We start from the raw sequence: 21,439 nt of genomic DNA, 5'->3' as shown, positions 1-21,439 counted from the left end.
TTTATACACCTCGGCCAGTCCAAATTGATGTCATACAATAGATAAATCAACTCGGATTGTAAATTATAAAGTGTTGTGTACAAATCAAAAATATAAAAAAACAAATAAAATACGAGAGAATAAATTAATAATAACAGCAATAAAATAAAATATAAAAAAATAATAAAAATTGTTAAATGGAGACTGCGAAAATGCGTTGGTATTATCGTTCTTCAAGTTATAGCTCACTTGTAAGTTATTAACAATATACTTATTTTCTGTTTCGAGTACAATAAGAAAAAAAAATAACATGGATACTAATGATACATATTTTAGATATGGAAGTACATGATTTTAGATAACGAGTTACGTTCTCTGTTTCATGTTGGTCATGATTGCGGATTTATTACAATTATAACTGTTATTTTAACGATTGTTATTTTTATATATGCAATTATGGTAATTATAAATTACATTACTTATTATACTCAATAAGCATTCATTTAAATAACTATATAGTGGACTGTAAAAAATTTTCGAAGTGAACGCGGAGTGGATAATTTCTTATTTATTTAATTCCCTCGGAGTGAATTTCACTCCGAAGGGGAGTTTCAAAAAATAATAATTATATTTTTGACATTTATATTGAGTACAGAAATAATTACGGGCTCACTGTCTATATATTCACGCGAAATGATTTTTAAAAATTATAAGCAGCTGATAATAAAACTTGAACAAATATAATTTCACTGAGTCACAAACTGTCGTATGATTTACGTCAATCATACCACGAGATAAGATTTCATATTGCACCGAAATATCAAAGATTCCCATAAAAACTATGTCACTATAGCTATTCAATAATTTAACATTTTCACTATGTATTATATGTATGAAATTATAATTTACTGAGTTACTAAAACATTTTATAAATTAAAAACATAATATATTAAGTTTAATTACACCGGCTCACAAAAAAAAGTGGTCTGTTTTTTTGACCAGACCTACCTTTCTTTATGTATTTTGACGCGCCGAATTCGAATCTAAAGTCAATTTTGCCCGTACACCCTCAAAATTTTGAGTAAATTGCAAAAAACTATCAAAATCGCAGAAAATTAGCAGTTTTGGTAAAAAAAAAATTTATGGAACTATAGACCAAGTATGATTTTTATGTATTTTGGTCCGCTAAAACCAAATCTGAAGTTTATTCAACTATAAGCCATTTAAAATCTAAGTAAATTGTAAAAAAAAACCATGAAAATTGCGAAAAATAGCAATTGAAATCAAAAAAGTCGTTCCTTATCTTCGTATGGTTTTTAAAAAGATTTTTTGATAGAAATAAATTTAATTAAGTTCAATCAATTTTTTTTCATTACTAAATGCGCAATTTTCCGCATTAACTTAATTTTTTTTAGGGCTAACGGGCCGAATAAACTTTAAATTTATATTTATTTACAAATTGTTAAAATTTTAAATTAATAAAGAATTACAAGACTGGAAAGCCATCAAAATCTAAAAATCAAATTTAAATTTATACTCCGTAAATCAAATAACGTAATATATATTGAGTTTTGATGTAAAAAATGATTTTCATCACAACAACATCAATTTTTTGAAATTTTCAGAGATTTTTTGCTATTTACTTAAATTTTTAAAGATATATAAGCCAAATAGGCTGAAGAATTAGATTCAACGGATCGGACTACATAAAAATCATTTTTTGCTATTTTCCGCAATTTTCAGGGGTTTTTTTTTGCAATTTACTTAAATTTTAAAAAGCTTATGGTTGAATAAACTTCAGATTTGGATTTAGCGGACCAAAATACATAAAAATCATACTTGCTCTATAGTTCCATTGTTGGCAATTTAGGTATGGTAATCGTGAATGAAACAATTCAATTTATTAAACAAATGAATATTATATCTTTTATTAAAATACGCGCTCTAGGGTATGTCTTCACTCGTAAGAGATTTAGCTTAGACTAACTTATTCTTTTTATAGTATCTAACTCTGAGGTCCAACAACCTCTCCTCTTTTTGTATAACAAAGATCTCTAAGTTCAAAATATATATATGAGTGCAAATGAAGAAAAACATATTGCCTTGCATTTACTTGGAATCTCTCGTCGACCCATGTACCTAAGGTCATAAAATTTGATCCATGTTAGCTTTCTTTTCCTTAAGTAAACATATACATATTTTGAACTCAACCTAAATATATATACTACAACTTAAATGCAACACTGTTCGAAATAATATTTCGTACAGAATATTTAGTAAAGAGAAATATTAAACAAAATATATATAAGAATAAAGATCGATTTTTGTACAGAGAATCCAACATCCATAAATTTTTTTCTTACCAAAACTACTAATTTTTGGCAATTTTTATGGTTTTTTCAATTTACTTAAAATTTTGAGGGTGTACGGGCAAAACTGGCTTCAGATTTGGATTCAGCGCGTCGAAATACATAAAGATAAGTAGGTCCGGTCAAAAGTACAGACCACTTTTTTTATTTATGGGCCGGTGTTATTAACATCTGAATGAATTATTTATTTAAATATCTATGTTTCTAATTTACAGCTGTTTCTATTGAATATAAATTTATTTAAGTATTGAAATTCCAGATCGGAGTAAATGCGGATTGAAATAAAATCCGCGTCACTCTAAAATCACTCTGCCCAGGAAAAAAACCCTATTCACTCCTTACGCGGAGTAATTTTTTTTAAAACCCCGGAACTCCGAGTAACGGAGTGAATTCGGATTTAAATAAAATCCACATTCACTCCCGATTTTTTTACAGTGTATTGTAATTTTAACTTCCGCGTAAAATTTAAGCTATCGGGTAAACTATTTTAACGGTATTTTATTCTTTAATACATATTTTATTAAAATAAAGCGTGAATTTAGATAACGTGGTCCAGAACTTGAATTGTTTTTAGGTTATCAGGGAGCGTTATAACGAAGTTTGCAAAAATAAAAATAATTTTTGTGTTTAAAAATAAGAAAATAAAAATGGTGAACTGGCTGTAGAATAACATTTATGTAATATGTAGAATATTTTACCTCTCTTGTCTCCCTATTTTTACTTCAATTTTCAGGTCACCGTTTTGTCCGCTATATTACAAAAATTTTCTGATCAATCAATAATTAATAAATTACTTAAAATAAATACAATCTCTGAGGTTTTGAGTAAAATTTTTATGAAAATTTTAGAGTTCCCATTTTGCCCCGTGTAAAAATTTTTTAAAGTTCTAAAATTTATCAAGTTATCTTAAAACAATATTTTGTTTACGAAATAATGATTTTTTTTTGTCATAAGTTTAGCGTGGACATTTTTTTGTTTATCTCTTAGTAACTTCAAAGATTTTAATAAGTGCTTTACAGAAATATTTAACTAATTAATGACTTTAATTAACTTCATTGTAGTTATCTTTAAAATGACAATAAAACTACAGCTAATTAGTTTTAAACTTTACTACGGAAAGTCGAATAATTGTGAACTCTAAGCCAAAAATTTAATAAAATGGAAGTTTTATAAACAATGATTATTTTTATTAATTCCCTGATTAAGAAAAATGATCTAAAATGATTTAAAATAATTTGAATCGACTAATATATAGATATACACTTACCATGGAGTAAATCAATTTTCTTAATAAGGGTTAAAAATAATCAGAAGAGTGGGAAATTTAAAAAAACGTTGGAAAATCCAAAAGTCCACACTGAGAGAAAAATTTACTAATATTTGATAAATTATATATATCAAATATTCGACTGTATTTATTAAATATTATCCTGGACATACCAAATATTGATCTTTCATCGACTAAATATTAATAAATTGATATTAACATTTGATAGGTCGCTGATCAATATTTAGTAGAAGTTTATTAATATTTAATAAACTTTTATCAACTATTGACATGTGAGATTTGTAGGGTAAAAGTACCATTTGTGGCCATTGCTCCATTTTTTGACATTTAATATTTTATTTTCATTAATGAAAACGTATTAAAAAAAAATTTCATTGCAATAGTGTGATAAGAATATCTTCAAACACATTTAGAAAAAATCTGTCTATCGGTTGACCCAGCGGGCCAGCCCGAAAACTTCCCGCTGTTTTCGAGCTCCTTGAGCTCGAAAACTCTGTCGTGAATACATTTTCGAGCTCTTCGAAAATACTTTTGGATGCCGTTCGTTTCGAAAAAAATAGTTTTTTATCATTTTTTCTCCAACGATATCTCTCAAACGAATAAACCGATTGAGACGGTTGAGGTGGCAATCGACGCGTTTTATCCAGTTCTAAAGCTGATCAAATTTTGAATTCGATTTATCAAGTCGATTTTGAGATATTTCAAAAAAACTAAAAAAAAAATTTTTTTTAATTCTTTCGACAACGGTTTCTCTTGAACGAATGAACCGATTTTGGTGGTTGAGGTGGCATTCGACGCGGCTTATACAGCTCTAGAGCCCAGTTGATTTTGGGATTAATCCATTGAGTACATTAAAAGTTATCTGAAAAAAACACTTTTGAAAAAATTTTATTTTTGGAATATCTCTGAACGAGCCCTACTGATCAAGCTCAATTTTCTTTCAGCTTCAAGATGTTGACAAGCCGCGTCGAATATAACACCTTAAAGTTCAAAATCGGTTCATCCGTTCAAAAGATACAGGTATTTACATACGTACATACATACATACATACATACATACATACATACATACATACACTCGGACATCATCGTGAAATTAGTCAGAATAGTTTCCTAGAACCTCAAAACGTCGACATCTGATGAAAATTCGATTTTCGTAAACCTATTTCTTAAATAACTTCCCGAATTTTAAAAAATTTACAATTTTCTTAGCGGGAAGTTAAAAATTAATTATGTTGTTGCGTATTTTACAAATAATTTTGTTCAAAATATCCAAGTGGCCAAAAACGATACTTCTACCCTATATAGTATGTATTAATGAGTGTGGTGGCGTTGTACCCTCTAACCTAACATATTGCTATATATACGCGTTACAGCTAACAAATTGTTTTTATGCTTGTTGAAATAATTAAAAACAAATAAAGTGTTATAGAAGAATGATTAAAAAAGTGGGACTTGCTAAATTCCACCTAACCTATATTAACCAAACATACTGCTTACATATCATGATAGTATATAATATATGTAGAATCGCAAACTATAGATCAGTCCGTATTTATTAATATTCGATAAACCGCCGATCAATAATTGATAAACTGTTTATTGATATTTAATAAACACGTTTACTAATTTTTAATAGGCCGTTTATTTATATTTAATAAACTGTATATTAATATTTGATAATGACCGACTTGGGAACAATCTAAGTAAACCGTTCATCAATTATTGATAAATTTTATTAATATTTGATAATTTATTTTCTCAGTGCACACCTCGATCGTTCATGATAATTATAATTACACGGAAAAATTAATAATTTTTAGTCCGTGAAAACGGAAGTAGAATGTAAAAATATATCGTTTAGTTTCATCCTGCATTTTATATTTCTCCGACCCAAAGATCCTATATATATATATAAACTTTTTAAACTGCCACTACACCCATTCAGATCAACTGAAATTTATTTAAAGAAAATTAATGAATTCATTCAAATAAACTGTCTTATTTTGCCGCAACGTAATTCGACCCCTTTATAAAATTGACATTTCAATTTTGAAATTTGAGTTAAACCAACGATCGTATCCTGTATAAATAAAAGATTTAATTGATCTTATAAATATAACGGAAGTCAATAATACATATTGAATATAAATTATTCATGAATTTTACTATGAAAATTTAATTACCCATTTTTAGCTAAGTGATATGAATAACTGTAAAAGTATCAATAATTAATTTTATCACAAATTAGCTCGAAGTATAATTGAAACCGACAAATAGATTCAAAAATGTATTTCCATTTAAGAACTAAAACGACGATTAAAAGATTAAAAATCTAAAGTGATACGAATATTTATTTTTATTTAAAATTTATATTGACAGAGTACAAAAGTCTTCAAGTCAAACAAGACACTGTGTCAAGTATTGCAGAACGAGGCGGCCGAGGTAAATCACCTTTTTCCGTTCTCACCTTCTTTTTATAAATTTATATTTTTCTTCAACTTCCTTCTCATCCCAACGCTTTTTCTTTTCTTAGTCTTTTAATATTTTTTATTTTTCTTTCATCTCATCTATGAATACATATATATATACATACATGAAAACCCATTGAATCGTCACAGAAACTACCAAGGAAGCGGAGTATTTTGAATGTGAGACCGGCATACAATTGTATTCACAAACACGTAAGTCCGTCTGAGACTTTTCGCCCGATTGTCTTGTTTCGCTTTCTGAGTGAAATATACACTCTAGGTGAAATAATAACAACAATAATAACAATAATAATAGTAGTAACGAAAGGAAAGTTATAAAAGCTTCACCCTTCAGTATTAAATATAAAAAATGTATATAATGCATTTATAATTTATATTTCAGCTGCAGCAAACTGATGTCTTTCAAGACAAAGCAAAACGTACGGTGAGTAAATTTATAATTTATTTTTTTAAAAATAAATTGGAGAAAACCCGACAAAATAGAGTACTTACTTCTGAAATAATAATTCAGATCTAACAAGATCTGATTAGATCCACGTCAATCTCATTTTTTCTAAAATCAGATTACATTGACATCAATAGATTTTTTTTTATCTACTGGGATTCTGGTAGACTTTCTTAGATCTTAAATTATTTATTTTCAACTTTTTTTCTATATTACCCGGAAATCTTATTTGAAATTCAAATTTTTAATCCTTGTTTCACAATTTTTGTAGATCTAAGTAATAAAAAAATCTGGAAACCGCCTGACCCTGCGGGCCAGCCCTAAAACTTCACACTGTTTTTGAGCTCAGGGAGCTCGTAAACATTATTACTTGTGAGTTTTTGAGCTTTTCGAGCTCAAAAATTTGTTAGGCCGGTAAAGCATACCTTCACTGAAAAATTATAATTTTTGTCCGACGATATCTTGGGAACGAATGAACCGATTTGAACATTCTTGGTGGCAATCGAAAGGGCTCAACAAAACTTAAAACTGATTACATTTTGAGGCGAATCGGGCAAGTGGTTTATAATTTATACGCAAAAAACCAAAAACACGGAAAATTTTTAATTTTTATTCTCCGTATAACTCGTAAACTACATGACCGATCTACCCCAAAATCTAATCAATTTTAAGTTTTGGTGAGCCCTGTCGATTGCCACCAAGTACGTTCAAATCGGTTCATTCGTTCCAAAGATATCGTCGGACAAAAAAAGTTCACACACACACACACACACACACACACACACACATACACTCGGACATCATCGTAAAATTAGTCAGAATAGCTCCCTAGGACCTCAAAACGTCGACATCTGATGAAAACTCGATTTTCGAAAATCGGACCGAAACCAATAACTTCCCTTTTTTTGAAAATTTGATATTTTCTTAGCGGGAAGTTAAAAATTATAACTTGGTAGAACGTCGGATTTCAAATTTCGATCTGAAATATTTTTTTAATACGAATCGAAATATTTATTTGTTGCTTCTATAATTATTTTTAAAAAATTTTCTTTATCATTAAATTAAACGAATCACAAAATTGGATGATAAATTATTTATTATCAGTTTCACATAAAATTAAAAATTTATTTGTTGAGTAAAATTGAATTTTAATTAAATGTCAGAAAGTAAAAAGAGTGCAATTGGTGTGAAATTATATTATTTAACTCGTCGCTGATTTAATGAATAATTAATCGCAAAATAATTTAATATTAACGAAAAAAGAATTTCCTCTAATTTTCCGAAGCTGTCCTACTCCACCCCACATTGTTAATTTTTTATTTTTAATAACAATTGAAAATTAATCTCATTTTATTTTAATGTAGGGGATGCCAGGGCTTAAAGTTTCGGTTTTAAGAAAATATCCGCACGAAAAAATATATATCCCGGCAAAATAGTATATATTCAGCTTATTTCTTTATAGTGTAGTCGTACGTATGCTATTTTCCTGACATATATTCCTGGATATATCTTTTTCCATGTGGGCACTGAAGATTTATAAAAAATAATTGATCCCCTGATCAAAAATGTTTTTATTTTATTTTGTTTTGGAAATAAAGTTGTCGAAACAATCAACCCCGGGAATTTTGAGCCCCGGTCTCCCCTAAGAATAAATTAAAAGATTTAGCAAATTTATAATAAAAAAAAAAGTAAATTTATCTTAATATAAAGCCAGCATTTTCTCCGGCTCTCTCCAGCATAACATTAAGTTAGTTGTGTTAAGTAAGTTAAAAAAAAAAAAAAAAAAATAAAAAAAAAAAAAAAAAAAAAAAAAAAAAAAAAAAAAAAAAATAAAAAAAAAAAAAAAAAAAAAAAAAAAAAAAAAAAAAAAAAAAAAAAAAAAAAAAAAAAAAAAAAAAAAAAAAAAAAAAAAAAAAAAAATAAAAAAAAAAAAAAAAAAAAAAAAAAAAAAAAAAAAAAAAAAAAAAAAAAAAAAAAAAAAAAAAAAAAAAAAAAAAAAAAATAAAAAAAAAAAAAAAAAAAAAAAAAAAAAATAAAAAAAAAAAAAAAAAAAAAAAGCGAAAATGAGAAAGAAGAAATAAAGAGAGAAAAGTTGAATAAATAAATAAATAAATAAATAAACGAGACGCGATAATTTTTATCCAGACAGAAAACAGCATTTATACTTTGGAGGTCCGCTAACGAGCGCTAATAACCCATGACTGCTTGGGCCCTCTCCTCTGGGATATATTTATATATGTATACATACATATACATATACATATATATAGACAGTGGAAAAGTTAGAGAAAACGAGCACGGCACTTTGAAACATCGGCTCGTTAGCGCGCAATTCTTTTCGGGTATTCCCTAATTTTTTTTTTTTATTTCAATTCTTTTTTTTTTAACTCATTCTCTTTTTTTATCAAGCGGTTTAAATTCACACGCTTTTTAAAATGCAAACGAATTTTTACAGTACATATGTATAAAAAACCTATCACCTGGTGGTTTAACGTTCAACTATAATTCGAATTAACTGGATCAGTAAAAGATCAGGAAAAGAAAGAAAAAAAATCACTTTTTTTTTTTTTTTTGTTATTTTTTTTTTTAACATAAACGAATAAAAGAAGCGATAAAAAGAGTAGGAGCAGGGTGACCGAGCCAATTGTTCTCAAGACATGGATAATGTATGTATATATAACTCTCGCAATATTTCCAACACTAGCTTTACAGCAGCAGTAGCAAGTCTCGAGGTTTAAATTTACCATTTCTGAATAATTCAACAAGACCACGGCGGCAGTTAACGTCAAGAGTCGGTTATAATACTACGACACTAATGTCTCAAGTCTTCATTATCTCAACAAACATCAGTTTACTATTATTATATATTTTGGTAACGATTGTTTTAATGTCTCATTTTGTCATACTAACTGCTACCATCCAAACTTTGTTCATAAAAATTTATACCCTCTGACAAAAGTTGTAAAAAAAAAAATATAAAAAAAACGAAATGTTAATTTATCCAAGTAAAAAATTTCAACTTTTACTAAGTGCATTTTTAATAAACAATATGCATAATTATGTAATAATTAATTATCTGTAGAAAATAAAATATTTGTACGGCCCTGTAGCAGAGGAACCTGCGCAGCTCACCTAGATGGCGCATGAGTTGAATTTTGTTCGATTTCGCAGCTGTCCCCCTTTACCCTCTAGCACTTGAGCGTCACAACTAGCATCCCCTTTAGCCAGTGCTCTACCACTACTACGACCATTGCCGCCCACTTTTCTTCTATCCACCCAGCAAGTAAGGGTAGCAACTACAACCAGCCCCGCATGCTATAGGGAACCCTGCTCAGCCCTGCTCACCCTTGAAGCCCTCACACCACTTTGCTGAAGTTTGTGAGAAACTGGCTCGTATTCGCACGAGGGGTCTTTGCTCCCGTTTAATATTTCACGAGAGTCCACAGGCCACTTTGAGCATCAACATGCGCATGCTATAGAAAAGGTATCGAAAAAGAGCACGAGTGTGTCGTCGTCGTCATCGTTCTCCTAGTTGTCGTTGTCGTAGCTCTCAAAAGATAGCACACAGAATACTAGCTCCACACAACGTTTTCCCTTCGCTCTTGAACACTTGACAATTTTCGATGTTCTTCATCGATCCGTCTCAAATTTTTCTCACCTTCTTTATTTTATTTTATTTACTTTTTTTCTTCATTTTCTTTTCCTTTTTTTATCACACCCTCTTTTATTTGCTCTCACTTCACCCACTCTGTTGTCGACAGGTCCGAGAACGCCTTTTGAGAAATGTACGCTCTACACCCAAGGCTTTATATACCTTTCACACATATTTATATATACATACATATATATATCTGAAAAAAGTACCTTACGTACACATCACCATAGAGCATGGAAATATTTTTTTATCTTTACTATTCCGAGGTCCAAACTATTTTTATTTAGCTTTTTCTTTTTCTTATTTATTTACTTTTTTTTTTACTATCTTATACGTCTTTTTAAATTAATGGAACACACGTGCACACTAGGATTTCTTGTATATAAAACCTTAAACCCCCATTTCCCATTTTCCATCACCCATCGCCCATTTTATAACGTATCCTCATACACTCCGTATCTTATAAATAGAAAAGGCGGTAATATTACAGGAGACATTAATTTTTAAAAAAATATCAACTTTTTTTTTTGGTTAAAAAGAGTTAATTAGCGTTTGTAAAGAAGAATGAGGCAAGTTGATCAGCCCCTCCAGGGTATCCAATTTAAAATTTTTAGTAAAAAAAAAAAACGCTTTCCTTACAATCGTGGCCCAGTTTGCATGAGACTGATTTTTTACATTTTCCAATAAAAATTATTCAAATAAAAAATAAAAAAAAAACAACAGGAAAATTTTCTGAAAATTTACATTGGCTTTATTGTACAAACTGAACAATTTGTTACACTTTTTTTTACACTGTAAAAAGAGCGGTATTTCAAATTGGCTCAATTTAACACCACGCGATGTTAAAATGAAATAACACCAATGTAGGCGGTGTTAAAATACCGGAGTTAGATCGGTGTGAAAAAAATTGCATTTATAGAAATTAGAAAAAAAGATCCCGATAAAAAACGTTTGGATCCAGCCAGATATGTCTGGATCTCGTTATATCTGTTTATATCCAAATACATCAAAATATTTAATCTTGCTAGATATAAGCATATATAATTATATCTGCTCAGATCTAATCATATATAAGCAGATAAAGAGATGTATTAAGATTGATATCCAAGTAGATATACGCATATCCAAGCATATATAAGTATATATGCTCAGATCCAACTATATATAAGCAGATATAAAAATTGATATCCATGCAGATATGCTTATATCCAAGCATATACAAGTACATATAGTTATATCTCCTCACATCCAACTATATATAAGCAGATATAAAGATTTATATCCAAGCAGATATACTTATATCCAAGCATATATAAGTACATATAGTTATATCTGCTCAGACCCAACTGTATGTATGTGGGTATATTGATGCAAAAATAATTCATATCCAAGCAGATATACGTATATCCAAGAATTTATGACTATATCCGAAAATGTGTGTCTATATGTAGTCATATTTGGTCAGATTCAATAATATTTATACATGCGTTCATTAGAATGTAGTGCAACTTCTTTAGATATATGTGCTTAAATCTATGTAGATTTTTTTAAAGATCGACATTTATGCAGATCCGCTCGGATACACTTATATTCGTGGATATAGTGAGATCTGTTTGGATCTCTTTTGATATTTTAAGATCTGTTTGGATATACTTAGATATAGTGAGATCTCTTTGGATATTGTCAGATCTGTTTGGATCCGCTTGGATCGCGCCAAAATTTGGATCCAAGCATATCTGACTGTTCGGATCCAATCATATATGCTTGGATCTAAACATTTTTTATCGGGTATGGCGTTCACGCCCATACTGGCATAGTGATATCCGCAAAATATTCCTTACCGTGAACATATACTCTCTACTTGTGTATAATAATCAAGGTATAATATATTAATAGTGATATTTGTAAATTAGAAATTTTTTTGTTAAAAAAAGTGGTATCTCATTTTACCCCGGGTTATTCTATACTATATGAGATAGGGAGGGTATAATATAAAGCAAAGTGAGGTACGAATGGTATGAATATTTATACTGGACGAGCATTGATATTATATAGAGATAAAGCCATTTCTATGAGATGATATCGTACTACAAGTGTAAACTCAGTGACATTATAAGAAAAGACATTATGAGTGTAGCTTGGACACTTTAGTTGTGATGAAGGGACGCACAGAAACTTTACACCGGTATTCTTTAGATTTACGTGCTCTTTTGGACACCGTTAGTGAGTGTTAAAAAAGGTCACACGTGTGCACGACGTATCTTTATTGATCTATGAAAATAATGGAGTTTCGAAAAGAGGATAAAAATCATTTTAACATTTTTTATGTTTCATATTTTAAACTTATGTTACGTTAAAATTAAAACCTTAACTTTTTGAAACCGTTGTTTTTTATACCATAGGAATTATAAATTTTTATTTTTCCATGCATTTAAAAAGCTTCAAAAGTCAGCTAAAAAACTTTTTTAAAATATATTTTTACGATTTCACGACAAATTCTTTAAGACCTTTTTTTATTTCAAGTTTACTACTTATAATTCTTAAACTCTTTTATACTTAACTTTGTTTTTATTTCTAGCTTGTGGAATTTCGCGAGTAATTCAACGAATTTTCAACAAACTGTAACCGCAAGTGCGTCTTTCGTCATAGAATTTATTGACTTTTTTTATTTTATCGTAAATATAATTCTTAACTTAACTTTTTTTTTAATTTTTTCGACAAGGTACAATTGAGAGGTAGAATTTTATAAGAAATGAAATATAAAATATAAATGATATATATCTATACACATTATAAATATATATTCGACTTATTTTTCCGACCTTTTTCATAAGATCGTACTTTAGTAAATGGCGAATCCTGATTTAACTTTTTCTTATATTATTTATTTTTTTTGTCCTCTCCCCACATCAAAGAAGAAATACAAGACACAAGTAGAACACAAGGATAAGGGTAGAATAAATAAATCTTGAATCCAACAAAGTTTATTGGACCTCGAGTGAACACACTTGACTGTCGATTATTTTCCCCGAGCACAGGGTATTGATAAATAAATAAATATATATATATACATCTTTTATAGTGTTAATTCTCTTCAGATAAAGAAAATAAAAAAAAAAATAAGTTTTTGATAAAATGAATAAAGTGATAATTAAAAATATAATGGGAGAATTTATCTATATATAGCAATAATAATAAAAGAAAAGGGAAGAAAATAAAAGAAATAAATGAATTGCCTGAGGAAAAATAACTCGTGAGTTGGCGGATTTCAAGCGATTAACTAGTACGTTGGAGAATCTCATTTTTAATCTGACAGTCTATTTTGCCTTTAGCTACAATATATATGTTAATGTATATATATATATATATACATAGCATAAAAATATATGAGTAGTTATTTTTAGTATATTTAGGACAATCAAAGTCTGGCGGAAGAAAGATATAAAGTTGCTAGGGATGACTTGATTTTCGAGGTTGCATTAGACTAAAACACGCACATTTTAACTTATCGCTTAACTGTATGATCAATCTAAGTGTTTACAGAGCTTAAGTTACCTCGTTTAACCTGCTGTTGAGGGTTTTAAGGTAGCTTTTGATGGTATACATCAGGGTTATAGGGTGGCGCATCTCTAGTACACAAAAGCTTTAGAGCTTTGAGTTTCTCTGCCTCGTAAAGAGACATTTTATCCGCTTGTATTCTATTCTCTTATACGGTTTTATTTTTTTTTTATCACCTTTTAGTTCTCGACGACAGACTGCTGAAAATCTCTTTTTAATTTACGCTGGTTGAAAGAGTTTGACTGATTATGGTTTTACTTTAATGCTTCTATTCAGCAGCAAACCTGTTTTTTGTTTTTGATATTTATCTATATATATATGTATATATTAATACCAGGACAGAGAAAAAGTAAAAATAAAATAGTTAAGTACGAATAGTAAAAAAATAATAATAAATAGCTCGATGAGAAGGAATAATAGAAAGAAGAATAATAAAAAAATGTAAAAAATAATAATAATAAAAATAAAAAATGTAGACGAGAGAAGGGAAAATCTGTATGAAAAAGGTTTCGAGCTTCGTTAACGAGGGAATATACATTGCTCTACTTTTCTTCTCATCTCTACTACGTTTTTACCATCAACTACTCTCCAGGTCTCTGACAGTGGGTAACATGAAAAAAATAAAAATAAAATAAAATATAAAAAAAAGCAGACGAAAAGGAGATAAAAAAAAATGAAGATAAAAAGGATCAAGACAGTGCTGAAGGGAAAGCAGAGCACTGGGTAGGCGACAAGAACAAGAAAACTCGGAGTATGGGAACGAATAAAAAAAATATAAAATCACGAGACGACGTAGACTTTACGAGACAAGATTACTGAAATACGATCAGATTAATGTCCCGTTAAGGAACTAATTGACAATGGGGATTATAAAAGAAACAATGGAATTAAAGTTGAAAAGTGAGAATTTAGTTCAAGAGAGAATACGAGGGTTTTATATATACTTAGATAAAACCAATGAAATTTGAATTTAAAATTATGCTGTATAATTTTAATTGATACACTGGAAAAAATCGGGAGTAAGTACGGATTTAATTTCAATCGGAGTTCCGGAGTTTTAGAAAAAATCACTCCGCACGCGGATCTTATTTCACTCCCAATGCACTCCGGTCGAGAGTTTTAACATTTGAATGAATTTATATTTAGTAGAAATAATATTTTTATGCAAAATCATAAATAATTAATTCCAGTTTTACCCTGTAAATAATAACCGGACTAAGTCCAAGTGGCGTAGGTGTAAAAATTTTCGGTGTTAAATTTCAACACCGAAAGCGGTGCTTTCTTAAATTTGAAACAGTGAAAATGATGATTATTCTCTGTTTACTAGTGAAAAGTATGTCGATAATTCAAACAGCGGTATGTTTTTCACAAGCAATAAGTAACTATTCACTGCCAAACAGTGATTGTCACTAATTCGTTTTTAGAAAGTGTGAAAATAACGCCGCCGCAGGTGTAAATATTCTTTACCGGTGCTAAAATATATTCCTTTGTAAATATTTTTACTTATTCGATCACAACAGTTAAGCAGTGTGCGTGTGTGTATTTGTCTATGTGTGCGTTGAGTGTATGTATGTATCAGCTATATCAGTAAGGTACACGGTAAGAAATGCATGGCGTTCAACACCATGCTGGTATGGTCTCAAGACATACTCAAGATATTAAAATAGTATGTGAAATATTCCAAGACAGTATTGTAACGAGTCCCAGAAGTACGGCGTTATTTGCTATACTGTATAGTGTTGGAGCTATTGTATTGCTCACACGTATGCATAGCAGGCACGGCGAAACAGCATGGCCCTGAGACCCATACTACAATGCCGAGGGCAAAATGCTACTAGTTTTTCCCGCCATAATTTCTGGCGTGTTAATCAATGTATACTATCGTATTACCGCCAAAACTATATAGGGGAGGGTGGGGCAGAGCGGCCCCCTAAGCCAATTATTATTTTTTGTGGCTTTCAACCATAAGATCACTTTACTTTTGTCCTATTTCGAACAAATTTATGGACATTTTGCCAAAATTCTGAAAAAAAATTTTTTTTTTTGTGGGGCAGAGCGGCCCCCATTCAAAAAGTGATAAAAAAATTTTTTTTTTCGTTTTTTTTTTTTCTAAATTGTTTTCATCATTAAGAATGTATTTCTTTCTGTTGACAACTATTTTTGGTTTTATTTTACTCGAAAAAAATTTTTTAAAGCGTAAAAAATCGTTCACTCTCGATTACCATAATTACTAATTGTTATTTAATAAAAAAAAAAATCAATTCTATAATTTTACTTTATTTCAAAAATTTATCAACTAAAAAAAAAATTTAATTTTTATAAATTTTTAGTGACCAAATTTGCCTCTTACATAGAGAAACGGCCGAAAAATATGAAAAAATAATTTTTTCGGAAGTTTCGGCTGGTCCATTTTGCCCCAGGTGTTATGCGTAGGGCTAGAAATGTGGAATTATACTAATTTTTTTTTAATTTGACGATAAAAATATGAAAAAATCACTTTTTCAAAACTTTGGGCTTGTCCATTTTGCCCCTAATGTCATGCGTAGGGGTAAAAATGCGCAAACATATCGGATTTATAGTAATTAGTCGAAAAAAAAAAAATTTTTTTTTGGTCAAAATTTCAGGGGGGCCGCTCTGCCCCACCCTCCCCTATATGTCGTTAGACTAGGTTTATCTGCCAGAAGCAATGTGAATACGGCAATGCAGTATGGGCCTGACGGCCATACTGACATTGCGGCGTCCGGGACAACTATTGCCAATGTAACTATTCCCGCAATGATTGAATCATCCAGTGCTGCCAGATCGTGGGATATTTTCACCCCTTCCCGCGGGGAAATAGCATGGAGTGTAATGTCAGGAGGGGGTGAAAACATCCCACGATCTGGCTGCACTGGAATCATCTACAATTTTATAACCTTTAAAAATCTTCGATACCATACAGTATGGCGTTCACGCCCATACTGACATAGTGATATCTGCAAAATATTTCTTACCGTGTAATACGCGAGTTTTTACTTCGATTTTATTGAGTGAACTTATTTTTTATTAATAATATTTCCGAAACTCCCCTTCGGAGTGAATTTCACTCCGAGGGGAGTAAATAAATACATATTTATTCACTCCAGATGTAATCCGCATTCGCTCCGCGAATTTTTTACAGTGTAGGTCAAAAACAATAATAATAATAATAAGCTTATTTTAAAAAAAGTTGTATTAATGAGGCCATTTGTTTTTTTTTCTCATAAACTTATCTTTTGTTTGTGAAATTAATTATTGTTTTGACTATAAATTATTTATTTCAAATATTTATTCAGTAGAAAAGTTTTAATACTGGAAAATAAATTAAGGTAGGGTTGGAAAATTTCATGGGAAGGGTAAATAGCTACTTTTAAATTTTAATTAAAAAAATAATTGACACTATTTGTTTTAGTCTACTACGTAAATAATAAAAAAAAATTTTAATCCGTTTTTTTTTTATTTTTGGAAAAAATTAATTTTCATTAATGATGGATATTTTTGGAGAAAAATCAATAGACTTGGTCTAGATGAAAATTGAAAGTAACATTTGTTTGAATTGCTTGAAACTTTTGATGTTAAGATAAATTATTCTGGAGAGAAATAAATGAGATAGTTGATGAAATGGAAGCAGAACCAAATGTTGATGTTCGCACGATTTTGTCTAAGCAACTACTCACAAGTAGAAGGTAACTCGTGGTTACTGCACATAATTATTGCACATAATTATTAAAATATCCTTGTGAGTGAAAACGAATAACTGTTTATAATGAGCGAGGATATAAATAGTTACTTGCCTCGGGTACTTTTCAGTGAAAAGAAAAATTTATTTAGATGATTCGTGAGAGTTGTTTATTTTATAAATTAATTTCAATATATGAATATGTAGAAGAGGGTGGTAAATATTGAAATTCAGTATCCAACAGTTTCAAATTTTTTTTAGTATAATTGCATCTTATTTTTATTCAAAGACTATTTTTAATTTCCGTACACTGTAAAAATCGGGAGTGAATCGGGATTTTATTTAACCCCAATTCACTCCGTTACTCGAATTCCGGAGTTAAAAAAAATCACTCCACATAAGGAGTGAATAAAAATTTTTTCATAGGCGGAGTGGTTTCGGAGTGACGCGGATTTCATTTTAATTCGCATTCATTCCGGTCCGAATTTTAATACTTAAATAAATTAATATTAATAGAAACAGCTGTTAATTAGAAACATAATTATTTAAATAAATAATTCATTGAGATATTAATAATTAAACTTAAAATATTATGTTTTTAATTTATAAAATGTTTTAGTAACTCAGTAAATTATAATTTCATATATATAATACATAGTGAAAATGTTAAATTATTGAATGGCTATGTGACATAGTTTTTTATGGGAATCTTTGATATTTCGGTGCAATATGAAATGTTATCTCGTGGTATGATTGACGTAAGTCATACGACAGCTTGTAACTCAGTGGAATTATATTTGTTCAAGTTTTATTATCAGCTGCTTATAATTTTTAAAAATCATTTCGCATGAATATATGAAAAGGGAGCTCGTAATTATTTCCGTACTCAATATAAATGTCAAAATATCAAAGACCTAAGCTCACTATGTATCAGTAATTTTTTTTATAATTATTATTTCCAAAACTCCCTTACGGAGTGAAATTTACTTCGAGGGAATGAAATAAAGAAAAAATCATCCACTCCGCGTTTACTCTGCAAATTTGTTACAGTGCACTTTTACTTCAAAATTATACTAAACCTAATGTTTATACTTCAATTCTGTTACAAATATTTAAAAAGAATTCTTTATCGTTAATTCATTTTGCTAGAAATTTAAACCGCGGTTTTTTTTTTTTTTTGTTGCGGCCCTCTTGTTACCCGGCCCTTTATTAAATATTTAGAATGTATTTGTTTTATAGAAGTGTATTAATTAAAAAATATATATATCCATTCCGAACTTTTGTTTGTAATTAAGATTATAAATATTTATCAATGGATGACTGCCGCTAAACATTCATTTGTGAACTATGATATTTTCATCAATTACTCGAGTTTATTTTGCAAAAAGCAATTTTAATTGAGAGGAAAAATAAAATAAAATAAAATTTTTTTCTATTATTATATTTATAATAACGTAATAAACGTATACATTTATATAAAATCGAGCATCGGACCCCGATAGGATATTAAAGTCATAAATAAAATGTGTATTTCACAAAGTTGAAAATTTTTTTTTTTATCCCTGCATCAGTATTTTGTTTTAAGAGTATATGTGTAATGCATGCCGTAATGTAACATAAAAATCAATAGCGTACAATTAAATAGCACGCGTACAGCTATTTCAGGTAAAATATCTTATTAACTACAAAATATAATATTTAAAGTAACTAAATAATAATTAAGTATGTAATTAACTATATCTTAGTTTTCAAATTTGACTAATTACAATACAGAATAATAATAATAATAATAATAATAATAATAATAATAATAATAATAATAATAATAATAATAATAATAATAATAATACTATAATAATAATAATAATAATAATAATAATAATAATAATAATAATAATAATAATAATAATAATAATACTAATAATAATAATATAATAATAATAATAATAATAATAATAATACTAATAATAATAATAATAATAATAATAATAATAATAATAATAATAATAATAATAATAATAATAATAATAATAATAATAATAATAATAATAATAATAATAATAATAATAATAATAATAATAATAATAATAATAATAATAATAATAATAATAATAATAATAATAATAATACTAATAATAATAATAATAATAATAATAATAATAATAATAATAATACTAATATAATAATATAATAATAATAATAATAATAATAATAATAATAATAATAATAATAATAATAATAATAATAATAATAATAATAATAATAATAATAATAATAATAATAATAATAATAATAATAATAATAATAATAATAATAATAATAATAATAATAATAATAATAATAATAATAATAATAATAATACTAATAATAATAATAATAATAATAATAATAATAATAATAATAATAATAATAATAATAATAATAATAATAATAATAATAATAATAATAATAATAATAATAATAATAATAATAATAATAATAATAATAATAATAATAATAATAATAATAATAATAATAATAATAATAATAATAATAATAATAATAATAATAATAATAATAATAATAATAATAATAATAATAATAATAATAATAATAATAATAATAATAATAATAATAATAATAATAATAATAATAATAATAATAATAATAATAATAATAATAATAATAATAATATAATATAATAATAATAATAATAATAATAATAATAATAATAATAATAATAATAATAATAATAATAATAATAATAATAATAATAATAATAATAATAAATAATAATAATAATAATAATAATAATAATAATAATAATAATAATAATAATAATAATAATAATAATAATAATAATAATAATAATAATAATTAATAATAATAATAATAATAATAATAATAATAATAATATTAATAATAATAATAATAATAATAATAATAATAATAATAATAATAATAATAATAATAATAATAATAATAATAATAATAATAATAATAATAATAATAATAATAATAATAATAATAATAATAATAATAATAATAATAATAATAATAATAATAATAATAATAATAATAATAATAATAATAATAATAATAATAATAATAATAATAATAATAATAATAATAATAATAATAATAATAATAATAATAATAATAATAATAATAATAATAATAATAATAATAATAATAATAATAATAATAATAATAATAATAATAATAATAATAATAATAATAATAATAATAATAATAATAATAATAATAATAATAATAATAATAATAATAATAATAATAATAATAATAATAATAATAATAATAATAATAATAATAATAATAATAATAATAATAATAATAATAATAATAATAATAATAATAATAATAATAATAATAATAATAATAATAATAATAATAATAATAATAATAATAATAATAATAATAATAATAATAATAATAATAATAATAATAATAATAATAATAATAATAATAATAATAATAATAATAATAATAATAATAATAATAATAATAATAATAATAATAATAATAATAATAATAATAATAATAATAATAATAATAATAATAATAATAATAATAATGAATGTAATTATAATTAATATTAATTATTATCCTCATATACATAAATAAAGACGTGTTTGATAATAATAATAATTAAAAAATATAATTAACAAAAGGTTAAAAAAACCGGAGAATATAACAGCATAAAAGATCCCATTTAGTTGTAATAACGTTATTTTAATTACAACGTCTATTGTCAATAGAAACCTTTAATCATTATAAATAGTTGAATGAAGCATTATAATTATTATTATAAATAAATACTTTTTTAACTGGTACTTTTAATTACTTGGTTTAACTTTGTTATCATTGTGAATATAACTTTGATCAATTATTTATTAATCCCATGAAAATACAAAAGCTTTTGAAAATTAAGACCTGATTAGTCACTTGGGAACATT

The 21,439-nt window shown here is 26.8% G+C and overlaps 1 protein-coding gene and 1 pseudogene across 1 annotated transcript; both read left to right on the top strand.

Moving 5' to 3' along the window:
* LOC130673432 (uncharacterized) lies at positions 1-6,645 on the top strand. Its single transcript, XM_057478437.1, has 5 exons — positions 1-230; positions 316-438; positions 6,019-6,081; positions 6,258-6,320; positions 6,511-6,645. The coding sequence occupies exons 1-5, from the start codon at positions 177-179 to the stop codon at positions 6,643-6,645; spliced, it is 438 nt and encodes a 145-aa protein (XP_057334420.1). The 5' UTR covers positions 1-176.
* A 12,849-nt stretch (positions 6,646-19,494) lies between these two features.
* LOC130673427 (uncharacterized protein DDB_G0287625-like) lies at positions 19,495-21,185 on the top strand (annotated as a pseudogene).
* The last annotated feature ends 254 nt before the right edge of the window (positions 21,186-21,439 follow it).

Source organism: Microplitis mediator, chromosome 1 (assembly GCF_029852145.1).
Source record: "Microplitis mediator isolate UGA2020A chromosome 1, iyMicMedi2.1, whole genome shotgun sequence".
NCBI classification, from domain to species: domain Eukaryota; kingdom Metazoa; phylum Arthropoda; class Insecta; order Hymenoptera; family Braconidae; genus Microplitis; species Microplitis mediator.
The sequence above is the reverse complement of the archived record's forward strand: the minus strand, read 5'-3'. Positions and strand labels throughout refer to the sequence as shown.